Raw genomic sequence first — 22,957 nt, 5'->3', positions numbered from 1 at the left:
GTAAATAGTAAAAAATTGTGAAGTTAAACTACTATAAAATATTGAATGTCATTTATTTATCATTATGTACAAAAAGTATGTGTATAAACAGTCTTTGTCTTACATAAATACTTAATTTTATTATAAATCATTAATTAAATTACAATATACTGATGTTCCAAATCAATTGGTTTACAATAACAAAAATATAATTACATACTTAGTAGTTAGTTAGAATTTTTCCAAAAATATGCATAATATTTATTACACAGTCATTACATTACATATTGCAAATGTACAGATAATCAATTTAAATTGCATGATAATTCATCCTAGCGGGCAGTTATTGGGTTATTTAAGATAGACAAACATTACATTATTATTTGCAGTTTGTATTTTGGCAGATACTTGGTCTTATTTTCCTATAATCGGCCAATTCATATAATACAAATATTTTTCCAAATTTTCTACATATCAAAATGCCCTCTGAATTACGAAATCATTCATGAAGATCAATAAATATTTATTTGTCAATAGTATAATAGATGATAAAATATATATGAAATGACCATGACCTAATCTTTTGAGGGTTCCATTCAATAGAAAATCTTCCGTCTTGAAAGCCAATGAGCATGAAGCCAAGTTTTATTTTTGTAACATTAAAATAGTAAAGGCACTTATGAGGACTATGAAGGTTGCCTGATATATATATAAGCTAACATTGTCATCCTTCCACCGAAATACTGCTTCTCGAAGTGATTTTAATCATTCTTAGACATAGATAACACCCTGCATAAGCCTGGGCATAACGGGCTGGTGACTACTTATTTTGTATTTTCTCTAACATTTTGCTTATATCCCGACTACCGGTAGGATTGGGTCTCTTTAACTTATGTTTCGCTGTTAATTTCGGAACGCAACTCTTTAATGGGGGCCGCGTACATGGCTTTGGGAAAGTCTCTAGCTTCGAATGCCCTCCAAGACCATCATACGATACATTAAATTGTGATATGTTCAAGTCATTCTCTTCACTAAATTCAATTTTGGGGGGTTGCTTCCTATAAAAGATGCTGTTTTGGTTGTTGACTGGTGTGTTTTCTGATGATTTTTTTAACACTGTATTCCGTGCTGAGTTTAGCATGGCGAATTCTGATGGCTGGAAAATAATATTTCTTATATTAGTAGAAACTCTACATGTCTAGGAAGCCTAGGCTTGTTAAAGTAAATATTTTAATAATAAGAATTTTTTTATTTAACTAATGCAAGAAAAATAAAAAAAATCAGGTTGCATGCAAGTCAATGTGTTTTTAAGTGTCACATCTGTGACCGAAATTAAATAGGATAAGTAATCGACAAATTGATGCTTAATATAGCTGCTCTATAACGTTCATGTGTCCTTTGGCGTGCCATAGACACACACATAGACAAACATCCAGAAGCAGAGATCTAAGTTCATCATTTTACATATATGTCTCTTGGGGTATTTAAAAGAGATAGTGTTATAATTTCTGCCTTTTATTCCTACGCTAGTTGCCTCGCTCTATGCTTAAAATTACTGTGAATCTACCATTAAAATCAGAGCTATCACATATTTTTATATACCTTCATGTTGATGTCTGGCAGAGGGTGTGAGGGATGCCTCTGCAGCGCTGCGAGGGCGAGGCTGCTCTGTTTCAGGTTCAGGTACGGCGAGTCTGCGTCCTCAATACTCTTTACCATTGTATTCTGTAACATCAAGTTTTCTTTGAGACAAGATTTTTTTTTTATTTTTAATGTTGAAGTGCATAACCAACGTGCAGACCACCTGATGGCTACTGATGGCTACAGATGAACATAATGATGGATATTAACCCCAGATAGGATAAGAGATTTAGATTAGATTAAGAGTTAGACCTTTGATATAGTGGTTAAGAAACTTGGCCTCTTAATCGAAGGGTCCGACATTCAAATCCCAAGCACGCACCTATGGTTTTTGAACGTTAAGTTTATGTGCATATAACAAATGAATAATCACTTGCTTAAACGGTGAAGGAAAACATTGTGAAGAAACCTAAGAAAAAATGTTTTTGAAGGAGTGTGAAGTGTATCAATTTGCACCCTCTTCATTCCCTTACCTCCTTCAAACCAGAACACAGCAGTTTGTAATGGTGCTGTTATACAGAAATATTTTACCACCTCCATACCAATAGGACTCTACCACCAATAAATGCCTCATACAGGCCATCTGCTGTACCATATTTGACACAAGATTTGAAGGTGGTAGAACACTTTGTGGTTCGACTCCGGCACCACCGCCACACCTATTTCTGCCTAATAACAGCAGTGTTAGGCACTGCTGTGTTCCGGTTTGAAGAGTGTGGTAAGGGAGATGGACTTTTCCGAGGGGTTACAGCTTAGTTCTCAGGGGTAGCAGCGTATCTGTGGTCGACCTTAGGTAGGAATATCTAATCCTATCTGGGGTTGATTACAGGTGCAATGGGCGGCAGTAGCCACTTACCATCAGATGGACTGCATGCTCGTCTGCTATTCCTACATTATATAAAAAAAAAGATTCAACCAAGTAAACACTATGTTGAAATACTCACAAAGCTACTATTGCTATCGGTGGCTAAAATTGCTACATTTAAGATGCCCTGATCTGATGGCCTTTGTTTTTTCATCACCGATTCGAAAGAGTCCTCTGTTAGGGACCGGTCTAGAACGTCAGAGGCTTTCCGCTTATTCTTCAGACTGTCATACTTGCGTTCTGCTATAGAAAGCCTTTCTTCAGCTAACCTGAAATCCAACACCACTGTATTTAAAAATCGTAGGAGAATTTCAAAATGTTTTTTCTGTGACGTCAAACAGGTTTAGGCAGGTATTTTTGGCAGTTTTGAAAATTTTGTCGCCAGGCAAATTGGAAAATAACAATATCCAAAGCCCAGCTCGTTTTTTTCAATTACTTTTAGAGTATTATGTTATGGCTTTTTGCCATGGGACTAAATATATGCAGATTGTGTAAAGTGGTCAAATGTTGGTATGTATACCTAAAATATTTTTCACGTTTTCACATTGCATTTAATAGTAAACAAATAAGTCTTACAAAGCTAATTCTAAGCTTACAATCAACTTATAGAGATAAACTTAGATGATAATACTCACGATAACTTGGCTTGCAAGTCTGATACATTACTCTTCTCATTAAATAACTGTTGTTTGAGCGATTGCAAGCGATCGCGCGACTCGTTCTTTTTACTTTCAGACTCACATAATGCCCTGGGAAAAAATATTTTTCATTTTAATTTAGCATATGACTTCATAATGCATTACTCAGTGATTCAGTTTAATTGAACTTTATTATATTTATGGAAATGTGGCAAATTTTAACAACTTATCAAGAAGTGGTGCTAAAGTTTTCTAAATGTCATGTATAATAACAATTTCCAAACAGAGACAAGTAGAACAGTGTCGCTTATGGGGTTTGATAATACCCTAATCTAACCGATGATATTCTTTTGTCAAAGAGGTATATAAAGTTATTATACAATTTTCTTATCTATTGAAAAAGTAAAGATTAATTTAAGATTCCTTTACCTTTTAAGTGCAGTTGCAAAAGTAGCAATTGTTCTCACATCACTGTAACCCTCAAGCATTTGTTCCACTTCATCGCTGGTCGCATTCAACACCTTCTGCAGTCCATTCAATGTCTGTATGTTCTTCCTTAGGCTTTCATTTTCCTCTTTAAGTTTCTGTGTTTCTCTGTTCTGTATTTTAACATATTCTAACTGCTCTTTTAGCGCTGAGACTGCAGACTCACGACTGACAAGTTTCTTTTCACAGGCTTTTAGTAATTCTCTGAAAATACCAAAAGAAAACATTATATATTATATTAAGATGTTAATTATTGTATAGATGATAGAAGCACCGTATTGGTCAGGTTCCATCCATGTTTTAGTAAAAATAAAAATTTTAAAGATAAAAAATGTTAATTTTGGATTTATTTTTTATTTTATTTATATCTCTATTTTTTTTTAATGCCCTAAATGAAGTCAATATTCAAAAAGTATGTTGTTTATAGCTAAAAACCTAGACATGAGAGCTAAATACTATATGGGAGATCTCTCTTTACCTAATATTTTTCTTAGACTGAAAATGTTTTATTTACAGGTTATAAAATTTTACAATTGACATTTTAAACAGCTTACAAAATTTTTACAAACTTACTCATTCTTTTTCAAATCAGCACTAATTAGAGCAATCTTGTCATCTTTCTCTTTAGTGGTTACTTTCTGCTGTCGTAGCTGGAGCTGTGCATCATCTAGCCTCGATTGGAGGGTTGTGACGTCATCTCCAGTGTTCTCATTTGATATTGTTGGGTAAAGACGGAACATACACTTGTCTGTCACCTTGTTGCGGCATTGTGGGCAAGATTTTGATCTGAAATATTTTAACATTTTGAATAGTGATATGATCTTTTGTTATTTCACTCTGAAGGAACCATTTTTTACCAGCATTACAAATAAATGCTATGTTAGTTTGCAAGGTGTAGAAGGGAGAAACAGTAGTAAGAGACATTCCAACAAATTCCTTAAAATTAGCAAGGCATTTGTTGTCAACTTTACATACAAATCAATCTCTCTTTGTGATGGCTTAATTATATTATCTAATCTAATCATTTCTATTCCAGAAGAATAACCACAAGAAACTATCACTGTAATCTTACAGAATTCTTTAGCTTAACTAATTTCAATAAAATGTTTTAGGTTGGTTCTACTTTGAAAGATACAAGACTATGTAGCCAATAGCTGGTCAGTTTTCAAAATATTGTATTGTAGCAGGACAATGTCTGTTTGTCCTCATAAAATACAATAACATACAATTTTATTACATACCTCACTATCCATTGTGATAAGCAGGAGTAATGGAAGACGTGACCACATTTCGTAACATATATATTCTCGGCTTGGTTCACCAAATCACTACAAATAGTGCATAGTATGTGCATGGCTGAAACATCACAAACATTTTGCAAAACAATTTAAAGGTTATGTTTGTTAAGAATAATAATAATAAAACGTAATAATTTTAAGCATTCGGTACAAAATTTTACTTGTAAGAGTAATAAATACGATAAATTAGTTTAAAAAATGGTTTTTGTCTTATACCTCCAAAGTTTTCATTCAATAAAACAAACTTTTCTATTCAACGCACTTTAGTGTAGTTCAGTTTTCTTTAGACATAACTGAAGTGAAAAGTAAGCTAATTTTTTATAAATGTTATAAACATTTCATAGCAAAACGTGAAACTTATTATAATTTATTTTTTGAACAACTTGAGTAAGTTCAGATTCGAATTTCAAAACTTTATTTTGTGACAATTGACTATTGACAACAAGTGTTTGACTTTAGCGCTTCATTCTTTGAGTTTGACAGTTCGTTATGCCCACAGAGTATGGTAAGTTATGTCTATGATTGATTTTTACTTTTTTTCAAAAGAAATAAATAAGTAGATAATAAATTGTGGATCGAAATATTTTCACGAAATTAATTTCAATTTTAAATTAGCTTTAATTCATGTTACGTTTTAGTTCCAAGAGCGGACTCCTAATTCATTATTAGTCATCCATAGGCATTATATCTCGCACAGAGTTAAGTGTTTGATATAATATTCGTTCCGAGGGAAATAGTGGTTAATTTATAAATTTGTTCTGAGTCTAGGCTGTAGTATTGCCCACGAAATCTTTTAAAAACCTGTAAACCTAACTTTTATTAATGTAGGACTTGCGTAAAACAATCGTACCCAATACCCATATTATACCGGTCTGTTATACAGACGATCCCAAGTTCTATTTAAGCTAACAGCATTTAATTTATTTTGATATAATATGTCCAATTTCAATGATGTGCCTTATCTTGCCTATTCAATGATGTGGTACTTATTTTGATACCTATCTAGGGCGTATTCCGATCCGGTATAGTGTGAGAAAAAATATTGTAACGAATACTTTGTGCCTCCGCAAGCCTATACAAAAAAAAAAATATTTCATTTCATTTCATTATGTCACTACTAAGTATTTAGGTATACCTATTACATTTAAAGTCTGGTCAAATAATTTACACACGAACGAATGGAATGTTTATATTTTTATTTATATTAGATTACAGAGTTTACACACAATTACATTACGTCTTATCTACTTAATTTAAACTAAATTAAAAATATTTCTTGTAAAATACCTATAAAGTACATACTTATTTTGATTAAAGATTAAATTACACGTGAAATAATTTATTTCTTAATGTCTGTTGGTAAAACAAAAGAATACTGCACTCTACTTTCTTAATCATTATTTGTGTCTAAATAAGAAACAAAATTTGAACGAAAAAAGGAAGTGTTCATTTATTACATTTTAAGAAAACCTTAATATATATATATATATATATATATATATAAGTGTAGCTACTTTCTAGGTTTACTTTATTAATGGCCTAACCGATTTTTGACGAAATTTTCCCAAAAAAGTAGAGTCCTTTTATTTCGCAAATATTCCAATCAAATAGCGTCCTCGAATAAATATATCCATGAACAAAATGGTATCACGTAAATAAATAAAGGCAGTAAAATCATTCCATGTCTATTTCCTCCATCTTTTTGTGTGCCTTCTTCAGTTCTTCTAGTAGCGTTTTCGCTTGTGCCTTGTCTATCAAGAGTTCCGCCATTTTCTGCTCTCCTGTGAAAACTTCATCGGAGTGTAGGGTCAGCTTTATCGTGTCCACGGTGCCCTCGGGGCCCGAAGATGCTGACACGTCGGTCAGTTTGTTAACTGTGGAAAGAAAATTACAATAAGTATGTATATTTCGAGCAATTGATTAATATTAAGATGGTGACTGTAATTAAATAATTATGTTATCTCGTTCGTATTTGCAACCTTGTCTGGCTGTATACACTTATACAGTACACAAAGTTATGAACAAGTTTATAATAACAAAGATTCTAACTAAGATCTATAATATTTTTTTACATACTTTTGTTTTATTATTAACATGCGATCTCAATTGTAACTACCGACACAGGGGTAGCACCATCTATGCTACCCCTGTGACTAATTTACAACGCCTAAAATAAAGCTACCTTACTATATAAGTTAACATACTCTTCAAACCAGAACACAGCAGTGTTTAATACCGCTTTTATTAGGCAGTAACGCCACTGGCATAGCGCCACAAGAGTTACCAAAAGATTTTACAGCATATCAATAATTTGACACTGCTGACACTCACTCATAAACCCATTACTCTTGATAAGCGTCTCGTATGCTTCTCTCGTCTCGTCCGCGGCTTCGCCGAGTGCCGCCGCGTGTGCTCGGGGCACTCCCAACACCAACAGGTCCTTGGTTAACTGGGCACCGGTACAGCTACAGCGGTGCGCCTGACGCAGTGTCCAGCGCAGCACGGCCGCCGCCCGGGCGCATTCTTCGCGTGAAGCTACATGAAATAGATGTTGACCTATTAATCGATAGAAATAACTAAAAGCCGACAGACGTAAGGTTCAACATATATCAATGTCATGACGAAACACTTGGTGACAAAATTATTGTTTATATTTATGACATTCTTTTAAGAACAATTATAAAAAAAATTTAACAAAAAAATAAAACCGACTTCTATGTCACTACAAAGTAAAAAATAATTGAAATAAATGTTGGTTTAGTACATATTTCTGAAGTCGGCGCTCAATATATTTTGTTTGATAACAGCGTAAACAGCGTGTCCAATATGAGCGCCGACTTCAGAAATATGTACTAAACCAACATTTATTTCAATTATTTTTTACTTTGTAGTGACATAGAAGTCGGTTTTATTTTTTTGTTAAAATTTTTTTTTCACCGTTTTTAGTGATGATATGCTAACGTTTGTATTAATATTATGTAAAATTGTATAAAGGTGATCATGAATAAAGGTAAGGTCTGAATTCATACGGATTGGACCCACCCGCTCGCAGGGCGCTGCCGCGCCCTTCTCGCTTAGTTTTATATTGTCTTATATGTTCCAACCTAACCTAACCAATTCAATACGAAACACTATAGGCGAGGCTTTATGAGATACTAATTATTGGCTAGGTTAGGTAGGAACAGATAAGTAAATAAATCAAACTAGGTGGTAAAACTCTGCGAGTGAACCGGTCCAATTTACATTAATTCAATAGTTAAGAAAAGAACAAGGAGTTGAAGGTCAAATTTTTCATCATATGTCTCTGTCTAGCAACTTCATTACAACAAATGTATATTCTATATACTTTACATGGGAGGTACATCTGCATCATCAGGATTGAAGAATTGAAGGTCATATCTTCCATCATATGTCTCTACTCAAAGACCTCATCATATATTCGTAAGCTCCAAATGCCTAACTTGTATGATTGAGGCAGGAGGCACTTCTGCATTATCAGAGTTGAAGAGTAGAAGGTCAAATTTTCCATCATATATCTCTACCTATCAACCTTATTGAATATTCATAAGCATCAAATGGCTAACTTGTATGGTTGAGGCAGGAGGCACCTCTGCATTATCAGAGTTGAAGAGTAGAAGGTCACATTTTCCATCATATATCTCAACTTATCGATTTTATTAAATATCCATAAGTTCCAAATGCCTAACTTGTATGGTTGAGGCAGGAGGCACTTCTGCATTACCAGGGTTGAAGAGTTGAAGGTCAAATTTTCCATCATATCATCTTAACCTAGATACTCAATGTTTATTTTAAGTTTCATAAGAATTGAGTGGGCAGAAGGTAAGTTGTCATAAAATATGTAAAAAGCAGGGGTAGTGATGATGAGTTCCACCCCATAACTTAAATTCTAATCATCAGAGCATACTAATGTTAAGGTAGGAAAGTACCGCAATGAAACTCTCTTTCATATAAAAAAAAGAAAATTAAAATTGGTTAAGAAATACTCGACTTATTCAAGTTTATATGAAATCGGGTTTTTCCAATTTTCCGGGAAAACTTGCGGAAATTTTCAAATTTCCTCGAAATGGGACCCCCTGTGAAACTAGCCACATACAATGGTGTATGAATCATGTCGATCGGTCGCGGCATCGTGAAAAAATCGCCGAACAAACATAAAAAAAAATATATATATATACGGTCGAATTGAGAAACCTCCTCCTTTTTGAAGTCGGTTAAAAACTAATTTAAGTTAAGTGGTCACTGTCATCCATGAACATCTGTGGTCAACCATATTAGAACATCAAGAGTCGTAACTGAAGCGGATCACAGCGTTCCTGCTCTATAGATTAAAATATCTTGATAAAGTGAATTTGCCTTACCATCCTTTAAACTAAAAACTAACAGCTTTACATCACTCTCGTATGACTGAAATGTTGTGGTGAACGTGGATAAACGTCGAAAAGTTATATTATTTTGTGAGAGGACAATATTAGCATAAAGCACTCTACTTACATAAGCTGGTATCTTTCAGGATTTCCATGATGCCATCATCCTGTAAAGATTTACATCATGTTATGTTCTATATACTTTTTTAATTCAACCTGAACCTGTAGCACATCTAATATAAAATATTTTAATTGAACAAAAATGCTCCGATGGTCGCTATTTCTTTGGTTATTCGATCCTTTATACTCACAAATACTCGTAACATACCGCTAACTTCATTCCGATATTATTAGTTTAACTTCAAAGGACACAAATACGCTGAAAGCCTCAAAATAACATTTCTGTCTCAGGAGCTCGGAAACATTGCCACTAAATTGACAAAGGGGACCTTATAGAATAATTCTAACCATTAGTTCTTACACGAGTACGTAAAGACGCGAGTAATTCAATTATATATTGTTTTGATACGTAATGGTTTTACTAATTAATTTGTAACATGTTACTATTAAATTCATTTTGAGACAAAATGTCAAAGGTCTAAAAATTTTGTCAAAAAACATGATTTACGAGTACATTACGATCGTTAACTGTGTCGATAACAGTATAATTCATTGTATAAATGAAATTGAGTTCTGAAATTGAACTAAAATGACTGCGTGGTAGAGCCATTACCTTATCAGTCACACGCAGAGAGATCTGGGTTCAATCACCGACAAAGCAGACATTTCAGTGATAACTTTAGACTCGTGTTACAGCTCAGGATATCAATGTACTTAATAGTTTATGTGTATATCCACGGCACCTACGATAGAGGTGTCGATAGCTTCGTAGATTGAAATTAAATCAACAAATGAATTTATATGAAAACATTAAAAAAAAGGTTTTTCGTATTCTTGTCAGAAAACCATATCATGAATGGGTCTAAAAAAATAATTAGTTCGAATTCTTGGGGGGTCCATCACATTGGATTTTGAATGATGTCACTAAGCTTTCTTTTTTAATAATATAGGAGTAGCAGACGAGCATGCAGTCCGTCTGATGGTAAGTGGTTACTGCCGCCCATGGACATCTGTAATCAAACCCAGATAGGATTAGATATTCCTACCTGAGGTCGGCCACAGATGCGCCGCTACCCCTGAGGACTAACCTGGAACGCCTCGGAAAAGTCTGTCTCCCTTACCACACCCTTCAAAACGGAACACAGCAGCGCCTAACACTGCTGTTATTAGGTAGAAATAGTTGTGCTAATTATGTAGTGTCACCCGAATCAAATGTGAATACAAAATTTCAGTTCAAATAAAAAGAAAGAAGTATATCTCACATACCTACATATATACGGACTAACAGAGCCATTTAAATAAAAGCCGTTAGAATTTCGTAGAATTAATTATAACAATACCTATTGATTGTTGCTTTCGTGCTATATTCTTGCCCATTGGAGCCCAAAGTTTGGACAGTTCGCGGAGTGAGGAGATATCTAGAATTTTGTGTACCCGTCCAAAACACAAATCAATGAAACCTCTCGAAGTTCACAACCCCTTGATAAGTTTAAATACGTCTTATTCACAAGAAGTAAGTAGGGCAATAATTAGGTCGCAGTAGGTACTTAAATTACATTAAATTTCAATCGAAGGGTCCGAGGTTCGAATCCCAGAAACCTCTGATTTTTCAAATTTAAGCGTAGTTTAGAATATGCTTGAACATTTCTGAGTAAAACGTATGTATTACTTGTACATATGTAAAATAAACTATTGGCGCTTTATTCATCCATTTACGTAAATTTAAATTTTAAAAATCTGTAATTAATATGAATAGAGCATAAATTAACATTTATAAATGTTATCAATACTATTACTACATATTATTATTATACTACTTTAGAGAAATCCATTCAAATGCTTACGGCTACGGACTGCTACGCCGTAGGCACTCTTGCTACGAACAGGTGTGGTGGAGTGGAATTATATTTCTTTATAAACTTTTCGCTTACGTAATACGCATTACGTTTACGCATGAATGATCCTTAATATTCTTAATGTATATGTGTGCAATGTTTGTGTATGTGACTATTGTCAAACGCTCATGAAAGTTCGTTTTTTACGACGACTCCATAAGACTCGGTGTTACTTGTTTTTTATTTTGGAACAAGTGAACTTCCTTCTGAGGTATTCCCGGGGCGCTATGACATGGGGCTCTTTAAAAAAGGTGTAAAAAGAGCTCTCATACAAAGCCGGCGATGCATTGGCGACTCCTCTGGTGTTGCAAATGTCCATAGGCGACGGTGACTGCTTTACATCAGGTAGCCCGCGTGCCTCATCGTTTAGGTATAATTATAAAAAAAAAGTGATATCGATACCTTAATTCGCAAATCAGCTAACTCCACTTTTTGTCAAAAGGTTTTTTTTTATTTATTTTGATTTCGTTCAACGCCATTTACTATCAAAATAAATAAAAAAAAACATTTTGACAAAAAGTGGAGTTGGCTGATTTGCAAATTAAGGTATCGATATGTTGGACAGTCAATATTTATCCTTTTAACCAGTTTTGTTCTACGAATAATGTTCATGTTTCGTAACGGCAAATCGTATTTATTATCTAAACTGAAGTACGCAACAAAAATGTAATATCCAGAATAATTTACGTTTGTACAATAATAAAATATGTAAATGCTCATATATGGAATTCAATTTAAAGCATAATATTTTATAGCATTATGTGCCTGGATTAAACGTGTCGAATACAAATACCGTTACACTAAATTATCTTTTCAAAAATGTTATTTGAACATTGGCAATTGGGTTTCACCCTTAGCAGATATTGTTTCCAAATATAGATATTTAGATATATCATCAACAACCCATTTTTTACTGGGCATAGAGATTCTGTAAGAATGGGAATGATTAAGGCCCTACTCGGTCTACTATGACCGAGTGCGGATTTATAATATTTCCACATATTTGAAAACTTTTCTTAAGAAGTCTTAGGCATGTAAGTTTTTTCACGATGTTTTCCTTCAATGTCAAAGCAAGTGATAATCAATTTTAATACGCATATAACTTAGGCATATAATATCTGAGGTGCTTGTCTGGGATTCAAACCTCGGATCGCCAGTTTGATAGGCCAATTTTAACTGAGCTTTCACCACTAGGCTAACACGGCTTTTTATTTACTTTATTAATGTTTTACTATACTAACTTTATTTATGCTTTACTATACATATGTATTAGACTTATTAAATAAAAATTATGAGATGGGTAATGGCCTGCAAGGAATTATACTATCTATACTATAATAAATATATGCGATCGCTATCATTGCTTATTTGGTCACAACACTACAAAGAACTGTCATCGAGAAAATAAAGAAATGGAAATAGTATAATTAGGAAAATATCCAGAGGAAACCAAAATGTTATAAAGTTTTATATTTTCTCAAAAGTTTAATAGACTTATTTCACAATAAGTAAATTTTCAATTAAATTTATTTGAGTAATCTTTATATTACTTACAGGTTGTTCTTCAACGATGTGCTGCAGCAGACCCCTGAAGAGTGGTGCAGGCAGACTGCCGAGGGCGTGCAGCGCTGCCAACGCCCACAGCGGGCAGTCCACGTCGGAGCAGAACTTGAATTTCTACAATATTAAAAATAGAAAATTGTGAATTACTATAATATAAATAGTTCGTCACAATGTGTATCAAAGTGTCTCATTCTACACATTGTTCCTATTTACCGAGCTTATAAGGCTAATTTGCATGATTTATGAAAGGTAGAGCCAGTGTGGGTGAACCGGGGACATGTGAAACTGAATAAAATATTATATTTCTTATTATCATAAACATCAAGCATTTATAGATGCTTAACTAATCTTAGGTATTAGTAAGGACTAATACCTATCTAAGCGTTTTGAGTAACTAAAACGAAATGGGGCTAAATAGATAACTATTTTATATGATTTACGTATATGGCGTAGAATAAATATAGAAGTGTAGATTATTACAACTTACCATAGCGATACGTCAGACCAAACGAACCTGAAACAAACATGAAGACATAAAATTAGCATAGTAATTCAACGAAGTCACACATTGACGGACGAATGTTATACATACGAGTACATTGTCCGGACCATCGGGTTTTAGCGAGCGCTTAGTGTTAAGGACAATGGTAGAGTGCGGTTCGTTTGATAGCGGACAAAAGATGCTAGATAAAGGAGATTTTGAAATACAACTCGAAATTTCTGTTTGACGACCCGCGTGGCGGGTCACCATACTGGTTTGACGCGCAGAGGGTTTCGGGTTCGATCCCCGGCCAGATAGATATCTAAATGTTGAGTTCGGATTTCTGTTTGGGTCTGGGTGTTTGTGTATTCGTCTGTGTGTGTCAATGACAACCACAACACAGGGTATCCGAGTGTGGGCTATGAATGTAGAAAGCGTCTTATTAATATTAAGCATCCATTTGATATACAAGTAGCGAATAAACATGCCGTCCATCTGAGTGACTGCTACCACCTACGGACATCTGTAATCAATCCCGGATGCCATTGGAGTCCTAACTGAGGTTGCGAATGCGGGTCACCGAGGGTAAACTTGAAATACCCTGTACAAGTGCTGGTGCCTTACGCCCCTTGAAGTTACTCTAATTATGAAATAATGATTATAACTTTTTAAGATTAAAAAAGATAAGTAAACATTTTAAAAATGTTTGCGACTTTCTCACACTGCTTGGATCATCGAACAAAACATATTCTAAGAAGCTACATCTCCATATTTTCTTTATCTCTCAAACTTTCTATATAACTTGATTAAGATAATAATGACTTAATAAAATTTGAAATCAACTTATATTATTATAAACATACTTAAACTTCAAAGTTCATGAATAATTTCTTGGAATACGTGTGCCTTAGAATCTTAGGTCTTTGTTTCCAAAATTCTTCTCGTGGATTCTTGGAATGACTATGTTTCCAAGTTTTATTTCGTTTATTTACCCTAGATTGGATACTAAATCATGTAATGTAATTATAAGTCCAATCGAGGTATTTTATATAAATCCGATAATAATAAACAAATAACGTTTTTACACTCATATCCCCACAGTAGTAAGTGTAGTGTCGTGAACCCCATCGACACACAAAGACAGACAGAAATCTAAATCGGACCGATATAAAGAAAAAAACACCGGGTCATGTAGCTGTTATAGTCCTATCAAATTGAAACCTATGGGATCGTCACCATCGTCTATGGAAGTTGGCACCACCAGAGGAGTGGTTAATTCGTCGCCGAAAAAAAGAGCTCTTTTTAAACTTTAAAAAAAATGGCTAAGTCGTGGTATATCTACGTCATATGACTGCCGCGATATTTGAATATTTGAAGCTTATATAACCCTAATATCTAATACCTGCATACATCTAACAATGGATATGAGATACAATGGAGTACCGCCAATTCTTTAGGTTAGTTTACCAATATCTTACCGCTTCTAACACATATATTACATTCTAAAATATCTTGACCTCTATCTTACAATAGGGTAAAGTAAGGTAATACATCTACACTAATATTATAAAGAGGAAAACTTTGTTTGTTTGTTTGTTTGGTTGTAATGAATAGGCTTAAAACTACTGGACCGATTTTAAAAAATCTTTCACCATTCGAAATCTACATTATCCACGAGTAACATAGGCTATATTTTATATGAAATATATTTGATAAATAGATTTTGAGGCGGTACAAAGTTTGCCGGGTCAGCTAGTATTAAATAATACGAGCATTATCAAGTACTAAAAGAGTAAGTTACCCGGTATGTTAAATGGTCTAAAATTAGCTACATTCGAAATTAGTGAGAATAAAGATATTTTCCATTACGATGAATAAGGAATGCTTTCATAATTAAAACGTGAATTCTAGGAAGTAGCAAAAGCAAATATTTCATTGTAAAAAAATTTTTAACAAAAAATACAACCGACTTCTATGTCACTACAAAGTAAAAAATAATTCAAATAAATGTTGGTTTAGTACATATTTCTGAAGTCGGCGCTCATATTAGACACGCTGTTTACATCGTTATCCAACTAAATATATTGAGCGCCGACTTAGACACGCACACATATTAGACACGCTGTTTACATCGTTATCCAACGAAATATCTTGAGCGCCGACTTCAGAAATATGTACTAAACCAACATTTATTTGAATTATTTTTTACTTTGTAGTGACATAGAAGTCGGTTGTATTTTTTGTTAAAAATTTTTTTTCACCCTTTTTAGTGATGACATACTAACTTTTACATTAATACAATATAAAATTGTATAAACGTGATCATGAATGAAAGTAAGGTCTGAATTTACATTGATTGGAACCGCCCGCTCGCAGGGCGCTACCGCGCCCTGCTCGCTTAGTTTTATATTGTCTTATATGTTCCAACCTAACCTAACTAAATAGTAAATGATGAACTGGCTTTGCAATTTCATTAGAACCTACACCAAATATCTTCAAACACAACTCAATTATTCCCATCGGTTGAGGAGTTACATATTTTGTCTCCGAGCCAAATTATCAGACCCTTAAATAGTCAATGATGAACTAGCTTTGCAATTTCGCTAGAACCTTCACCAAATATCTTCAAACACAACTCAATTATTCCCATCGGTTGAGCAGTTACATATTTTGTCTCCGAGCCACATTATCAGATCCTCAAATAGTCAATGATAAACTGGCTTCGCAATTTCATTAGAACCTACAGCAACATTCTTCAAACACAACTCAATTATTCCCATCGGTTGAGGAGTTACATATTTTGACTCCGAGCCACATTATCAGACCCTTAAATAGTCAAAGATAAACTGGTTTTTCAATTTCATTAGAACCTACAGCAAATATCTTCAAACACAACTCAATTATTCCCATCGGTTGAGGAGTTACATATTTTGTCTCCGAGCCATATTATCAGATCCTCAAATAGTCAATGATAAACTGGCTTCGCAATTTCATTAGAACCTACAGCAAATATCTTCAAACACAACTCAATTATTCCCATCGGTTGAGGAGTTACATATTTTGACTCCGAGCCACATTAGCAGACCCTTAAATAGTCAATGATGAACTGGCTTTGTAATTTCATTAGAACCTACACCAAATATCTTCAAACACAACTCAATTATTCCCATAGGTTGAGGAGTTACATATTTTGACTCCGAGCCACATTATCAGACCCTTAAATAGTCAATGATGAACTGGCTTTGTAATTTTATTAGAACGTACACCAAATATCTTCAAACACAACTCAATTATTCCCATCGGTTGAGGAGTTACATATTTTGACTCCGAGCCACATTATCAGACCCTTAAATAGTCAAAGATAAACTGGTTTTTCAATTTCATTAGAACCTACACCAAATATCTTCAAACAAAACTCAATTATACCCATCGGTTGAGGATTTACATATTTTGTCTCCAGAACCCACTCTGATCCTCATCATATTTAAATGGGACCAACTTGTAGCAATTGTCCACACACGAAATGAAAGGCATTAAAATAGGTTCATAAATGGCGAAGTTATGGCTGTTATATTTGGGTGGAGGAGTTCCCCTCTTTTTCTCCAGAACCAATCGATGGATCCTAACCATATTTAAATGGGACCAATTCGCAGCTCGTCTCTACACAATAAAAAAAGAATTATTAAAATCGGTCCACTAACGGCGGAGTAATTGCTGTACATACATAAAAAAAAAAAAAAAAAAAAAAAAAAAAGATACCGGCCGAATTGATAACCTCCTCCTTTTTGAAGTCGGTTAAAAATTAAATTGTTCGTACTCATAACAAAGACTTCTTTCCCATCACGCGGGTTTGCGCTCACGTGCGGGTCTGTCCACTAGCATAATCATATTTACTTTGTCTGTCAGGTTTTCCATACACACATAAATCGCGAAGAGACAGCAGCGACTTCATTCACACATGCGGGTGAAACACGAAACGAACTTTTTTCCTGTCACGCGGTCATAATCCTGCGAAGTCCTAAGACATTCACTTAACCGGTAATCCATTACTAAAATACTATAATTGACAATATGTATGGTATTTCCCTGCAGATTTATCCTAAACAAACATTACCGTTTTGGCAAATAAGAGTAACTTTTCTATACATATTCACAAACAATTTAATAGTATTGAAACAGCGTTCACTAACGACATACAACAAATATAACTTGATAATGTACTGAGATAACATAAATGACGATTATCTTACTATTGTAGTACATTCACTTCGTAGCGTAACTTTGTACCTATAGCTATCAAATTTACATGCGTAGGAAGAATTATTCCTACTGTACTCGTATTTACTTGATTTCGTAGTTAGCAAGAGTGGTAAACTACCATTATAATTACCTAGTCGTTGACGTAAATTGAATGTAAAATAGTGATTATTATAAAACATAAATCCCACTGCTTAATAATAAGCCTATGTAATAATTTAGACGAATCCGAGTACACTTCATATGTTTAAATCTGTTAAGCCGTTTGGTTTCTAGGCCTTGCACATGAACACGTACTCTCGGAAAAAAATCCTTCAAATAAATCTTCAATTAAAAAATAAATCATCATTATAATAATTGTCGATTTTTTTGCATTATATGATAGTCAAACCACAAAAATCTCCTTGGGTTATCTCGTTATAACTCCACCAATCCAATTGAAGTCATAATCGTTGAATCGGTTGTAATTCTACTTAAAATTACATTAAGCGATAAAATATATACTTAAATAACTTGAAATGAAAACATAATTAAGAATAAGTTCAGAAACTCAGGTTTTTTAACTTTGACTTAAAAAGTTTCAGACATTGTTTTGAATTAGTTAATGAAAGTTGGGTATAATTGGAAATTCTTGAAAAAATTGGGACAACCACGTTGTAGAAGTACTTAGGCTCTTGAAATGTTCTCAGAAATATATCTAGGAAAGAATTAAGTTCCAAGAATATATTTCTATATAATTTTTTTTTGGCATTTTGTAGTTGTCACGCGGGTTTAAACCGTGGTAACCATCATGTAACTTCAACGTCTACAAAAGTCTTACCGACCGTCAAATCCATGGCTAAAAAATTCATTCGTTGCACCATTTTATAAAGGTGGAAGTCATAATTAACACTTAAAATTAACCGCTTGATTTCGATTGGTCAAAGTTAGCAGGTTTTGCCAACTTTCTTACCTGTCAACGTCGACTAAAAACTGTGGCGATAGCGACACAAATGACGTTAATGACGAATAAACTGGCGCAACACAGAATTGTTACATTCAATCGCTACCGTCAAAGTTACTGTTATTGTAACTTGAACGTAAACTTTAACCGGGCTTTCGATGCAACCCACCCTTATACTGCACGCCTGAATAAACCCGCTGCTTTAACTTTGAAGGTAGGATCTTTTGTTGTTCTATTCTGGAGGCAGGACTGCCACCCCTATTTCTGCTTACTAACAGTAGTGTTAAGCGGTGCTATGTTCCTGGTTAAAGGGTGTGGCAATGGAGATATACTTACCTGAGGCGCTCCAGGGATAGCACCGCAACGTGACCGATTTCAAGTAGGACTCTAATTTTATCTGAGGTTGAGTACAGATGTCTATGGGTGACAGTGGTCACTTACCATCTATTATAAAAAAAAAACCAAAGGTTGCAACGATCACATACGGATAGGAGCCGCACGCAGGCATGTCCGCAGGACACAAAAGACAAAGACAAAGGCAAAGACAAGTTAGACAAACTTTATGAATTCGTAATTTTAATATCTGACAGAAAAGGAATCGAATCCGATAACCTCTGCATGACTATACTACCATGAACTATTATAAGGGTAGTAAAATAGATATCATCTTTAAGTATAACTGGAAGGTGGTAGAACCCTTTGTGGTTCGACTCCGGCGGCACCACCGCCACACCTATTTCTGGCTAATAACAGCAGTGTTTGGAGCTGCTATGTTCCGGTTTGAAGGGTGTGGTAAGGGAGACAGACTTTTCCGAGGCGTTCCAGCTTAGGCCTCAGGCGTAGCGGCGCATCTGTGGCCGACCTCAGGTAGGAATATCTTATCTTATCTGGGGTTGATTACAGATGTACATGGGCGGCAGTAGCCACTTACCACCAGGTGGACTGCATGCTCGTCTGCTACTCTTACATTATAAAAAGAAAAACCTTAAAATTACATAGCATATATATTATTACTCTAAAACAAAGGTAAAGGCAAATACTTCATTACTTAAAAATAGATTATGCAAAATGTAGAGACAGTATAAAACTTTTAAACTACGTAAAACATTAAATTATAACCATTAATAATTTTACAGTTACTTAAGCTACATTTTGCTACGATCTTTAATAGTTATTACTGTGCATTTTCCAGAAAATAGAATATCTAAGATTTTATACATGCAAACCGCAGATTAGCGAGGATTAGATTATTTCACAAAGAGACGAATGCAAAATAGGGTTATTTTAAGGATACTTATAAAAAGATTATATCATTAATTTATATACCAAACCACAAGTAAGCAACTTTATTGACTTATGGACAAATATGTATTAAGGTAGTAGAACCCTTTGTGGTTGAACTCCGGCGGCACCACCGCCACTCCTTTCTACGTAACAGGGTTCCGGTTTGAAGGGTGTGGTAAAGGAGATATACTTATCCGAAGCAATCCAACTTAGTCCTCGGGGTTAGCATCTGTAGCTAACCTCAGGTAGGAATCCAATCTTATAGGAGGTTAATTACAGATGTCCATGAGCGGCAATAGCCACTTACCATTAAGTGGACTGCATGCTCGTTTGCTACTACTCAATATTATATATAAAATAATACGAGTGTGCTTTAGACGAAATGACTGAAGCAAAACTTCTTTTAGTACCATCTTATACCTCCCTCAACTTCCGTTCGCATTACCCGAATGGAACTTTCGTAACGTTCTCGTAACGCATTAAGCAGCTTACGCCTCAAGCGTGAGTAAAAAAAAAATGTACTTTAAAAAGTCTCTATAATATTATTAAACTGTGTAAAAGTAGGCCAGGTGTCAGCAACACCGAATTTCTCGTCAATGGGCGGTATGTTTTCATTCAATCAACTGGTCGACTCAGGTGTTTGCTATCAAAACTGCTCGTCCCAGTCTAGTTAACTTAGTTATTTTCCGTCTATTTTCGTTCCCGGGTTAATATTATGGATTTAAAGTAATTTAGCGAACGGTGGAGGCGTTTTTGTATAAAGGTTTAACGTATGATGTTCCAGGTGGTCTGAAGTTCTCGAAGATATTAATAATATAGTGTTATTATCATTAATCTTTATTAATTATTTTATTAATAATTTAATTTATCTACACTAATATCATAAAGAGGAAAACTATGTTTTTTTGTTTGGTTGTAATGAATAGGCTCAAAAACTACTGGACTGATTTTAAAAATTCTTTCACCATTTGAAAGCTACATTATCCACGAGTAACATAGGCTATATTTTATAAGAAATATATTTGATAAATAGATTTTGTGGCGGTACAAAGTTTGCCGGGTCAGCTAGTTAACAATAAATTGTTAATTCTAATCCTTGATTTCAGGAGCACCGACTGTGCTTTTAAGCTCATTTGAGATTTGTGGTAAGGCGCATTCCTTACCACAAATCTTGTATGAGCTTAACATTAAAGATTTTTGTTACAGTGACCGACTGTTTGTTAAGTTTAAAAAATGTAGTAGCCTCGCATAAGTATTATTCCGATCTCAAATTAACATTTAAGATAACCTAAATAAATATCAGCGATCATTTATTTTCGTACAATATTTTTCAAAACAATTTCAGTATCCCAACAAACTTTCCATTGTGAGTTTAAGAAACCTTTAATTGAGTTACATAACAGATACCTTAGTAAAAGGTCAACTTACTCAAAACGCTCCCTTATTAGAGCTACTGCAGCTTCAATGGTCTTCAATATCGGAAATAAACGCATCGGACAACCCACAGTAACGTCTTGTTACGGTAATAAGATCAGATTCAGTTCAGATTGTTCCAGCCAATTAGATGAAAGGCGATCCGGGACTATTGCGACAGAGATTAAATAATGATTACGGTATAAAGCTTAGGATTAAACCTGCTCATGTTAATAAATAGATTCTAATAATTATATTGCAGTGATATAATTATTAGTATTGCAAATAATTATATTAGTATTGGTTTAAAATTTGGCTTCTCAAGTTTAAGGTCCGGAGTTCGAATTCATCGCTGTTTTTTTTAAGTTTTGTTAAATACCATCATCTTCAGTTGACGTTGTTTGTTATCGTTAAATAATGTGATACTTAATTTCTAAAAAAAATAACGTTGAGTATCCATCGGTGTGTGCCTGGGATACGAACTTCGGATCCCTCGATTGTAAGGCCAAGTTTTAAACCTTAACTATCACTGCATTGTATACAAAATCCATGGTAATAGAATTGGAATGCATTAATCGTATAATCTATTGAGATGGTAGAACCCGTGGTTCGACTCTAGGTGCATCGCCGCCATACCTATTTCTACCTAATAACAGCAATGTGAAGCGCTGCTGCGTTCTGGTTTGAAGGGTGTGGCAAGAGAGACACACTGATATGGGCGGCAGTAGACACTTACCAACAGGTGGACTAACTGCTCGTCTGCTACTCCTGTTTTATGAAAAAATGCAGCTATTATAATATAAAAACTTAGTTTTTCTAGTGCTTCCATTACATAAGATACCTATGAATAAAACATTAGAACTCTGAAGAACACGTGTTGTTGTCCACAATGGGTAGTTTGTAAGAACAACACTGTTGATAGGATGTTAGTGGCGCGCGCTATGAAAAGTATTTCCTTTCATCATACAGGCCGAGATACGACAACAGTTGACAAACAAACCCACAGAACACAACATAACTGGACATAATTATGACTTTTGCATTTACGTGAAAACTTCTTAAAAACTAACTGAACAAAACTTTCTTACAAAAAAATAACAAAAGTGGATCCGACTACAGTATCAGTCATCATCATCATCATCAACCCATCAATGTTCCACTGCTGGACACGGGTCTCCTCTCAGAATGAGAAGGATTGGGCCATAGTCCACCGCGCTGGCCAAGTGCGAATTGATAAACTTTACATACCTTTGAAAACTACGCAGGTTTCCTCACGACGTTTTCCTTCTCCGTTAAGCAAGTGATAATTAATTTCTAATGTGCACACATCTTTGAAAAAATCAGAGATGCGTGCCTGGGATTTGAATCTCGAACCCTTCGATCAAGAAAGAGTTAACAATATGTTGAGAAATTATTAGTTTTAAAACGGCGGCTTCCGTAAAAAAAGATTTGACTGCAATCCTTTTACAAGAACTTTAGCAATATAGTAACAATCAAGCATGCGGTCTACCTGCTTCTTATGGACTCAACTTCCACCGAAACTGTCAGTGGAAGTTGAGTTGAGTTAACATTCGCGTTAGCAATAGGTGTGGCGGTTGTAGCTCCCCAGTCGAATTACACCGATTCTACACCTTTCAGATGTATTAAAATCTTTTTAGACAGCTAGTCGAGATTCAAAAATCTGGCATCATTTATTAGTTAACAAACTA

General features: G+C 34.6%; 2 protein-coding genes across 2 annotated transcripts in view; both read right to left on the bottom strand.

Moving 5' to 3' along the window:
- Positions 1-36: 36 nt before the first annotated feature.
- LOC140745551 (E3 ubiquitin-protein ligase TRAIP) lies at positions 37-5,334 on the bottom strand. Its single transcript, XM_073077475.1, has 8 exons — positions 5,124-5,334; positions 4,851-4,965; positions 4,183-4,395; positions 3,553-3,813; positions 3,121-3,234; positions 2,565-2,754; positions 1,582-1,704; positions 37-1,135 (listed from the first exon to the last, which is right to left on the bottom strand). The coding sequence occupies exons 2-8, from the start codon at positions 4,961-4,963 to the stop codon at positions 800-802; spliced, it is 1,350 nt and encodes a 449-aa protein (XP_072933576.1). The 5' UTR covers positions 4,964-4,965; positions 5,124-5,334; the 3' UTR covers positions 37-799.
- Positions 5,335-6,422: 1,088 nt separating this feature from the next.
- Positions 6,423-22,957, bottom strand: part of COMMD4 (COMM domain containing 4) — a 33,483-nt gene continuing 16,948 nt past the window's right edge. The window contains exons 3-7 of the mRNA XM_073077477.1: positions 13,358-13,384; positions 12,862-12,984; positions 9,420-9,459; positions 7,239-7,442; positions 6,423-6,781 (exon numbers count right to left, since the gene is read on the bottom strand). Of these exons, the coding sequence (XP_072933578.1) occupies positions 6,582-6,781; positions 7,239-7,442; positions 9,420-9,459; positions 12,862-12,984; positions 13,358-13,360 (570 nt within the window). The 5' untranslated portion in view covers positions 13,361-13,384 and the 3' untranslated portion in view covers positions 6,423-6,581. The remainder of the gene's footprint in view (positions 6,782-7,238; positions 7,443-9,419; positions 9,460-12,861; positions 12,985-13,357; positions 13,385-22,957) is intronic.

The sequence above is a fragment of the Epargyreus clarus genome, unplaced genomic scaffold, assembly GCF_041222505.1.
Source record: "Epargyreus clarus isolate Ecla_fem2 unplaced genomic scaffold, WU_Ecla_fem_2.2 ptg000010l, whole genome shotgun sequence".
In the NCBI taxonomy this organism is placed as follows: Eukaryota; Metazoa; Arthropoda; class Insecta; order Lepidoptera; family Hesperiidae; genus Epargyreus; species Epargyreus clarus.
The sequence above is the reverse complement of the archived record's forward strand: the minus strand, read 5'-3'. Positions and strand labels throughout refer to the sequence as shown.

What these genes read in the sequence shown, in the direction of transcription:
- LOC140745551 (XM_073077475.1), bottom strand. Translation starts at nt 4,963, where the DNA reads ATGCACATACTATGCACTATTTGTAGTGATTTGGTGAACCAAGCCGAG. An exon ending in TTTGCAACTGCACTTAAAAG is followed by an intron (nt 3,235 to 3,552) that starts GTAAAGGAATCT and finishes ATTTTTTCCCAG; the next exon opens with GGCATTATGTGAGTCTGAAA. An exon ending in TGCCAGACATCAACATGAAG is followed by an intron (nt 1,136 to 1,581) that starts GTATATAAAAAT and finishes ATTATTTTCCAG; the next exon opens with CCATCAGAATTCGCCATGCT.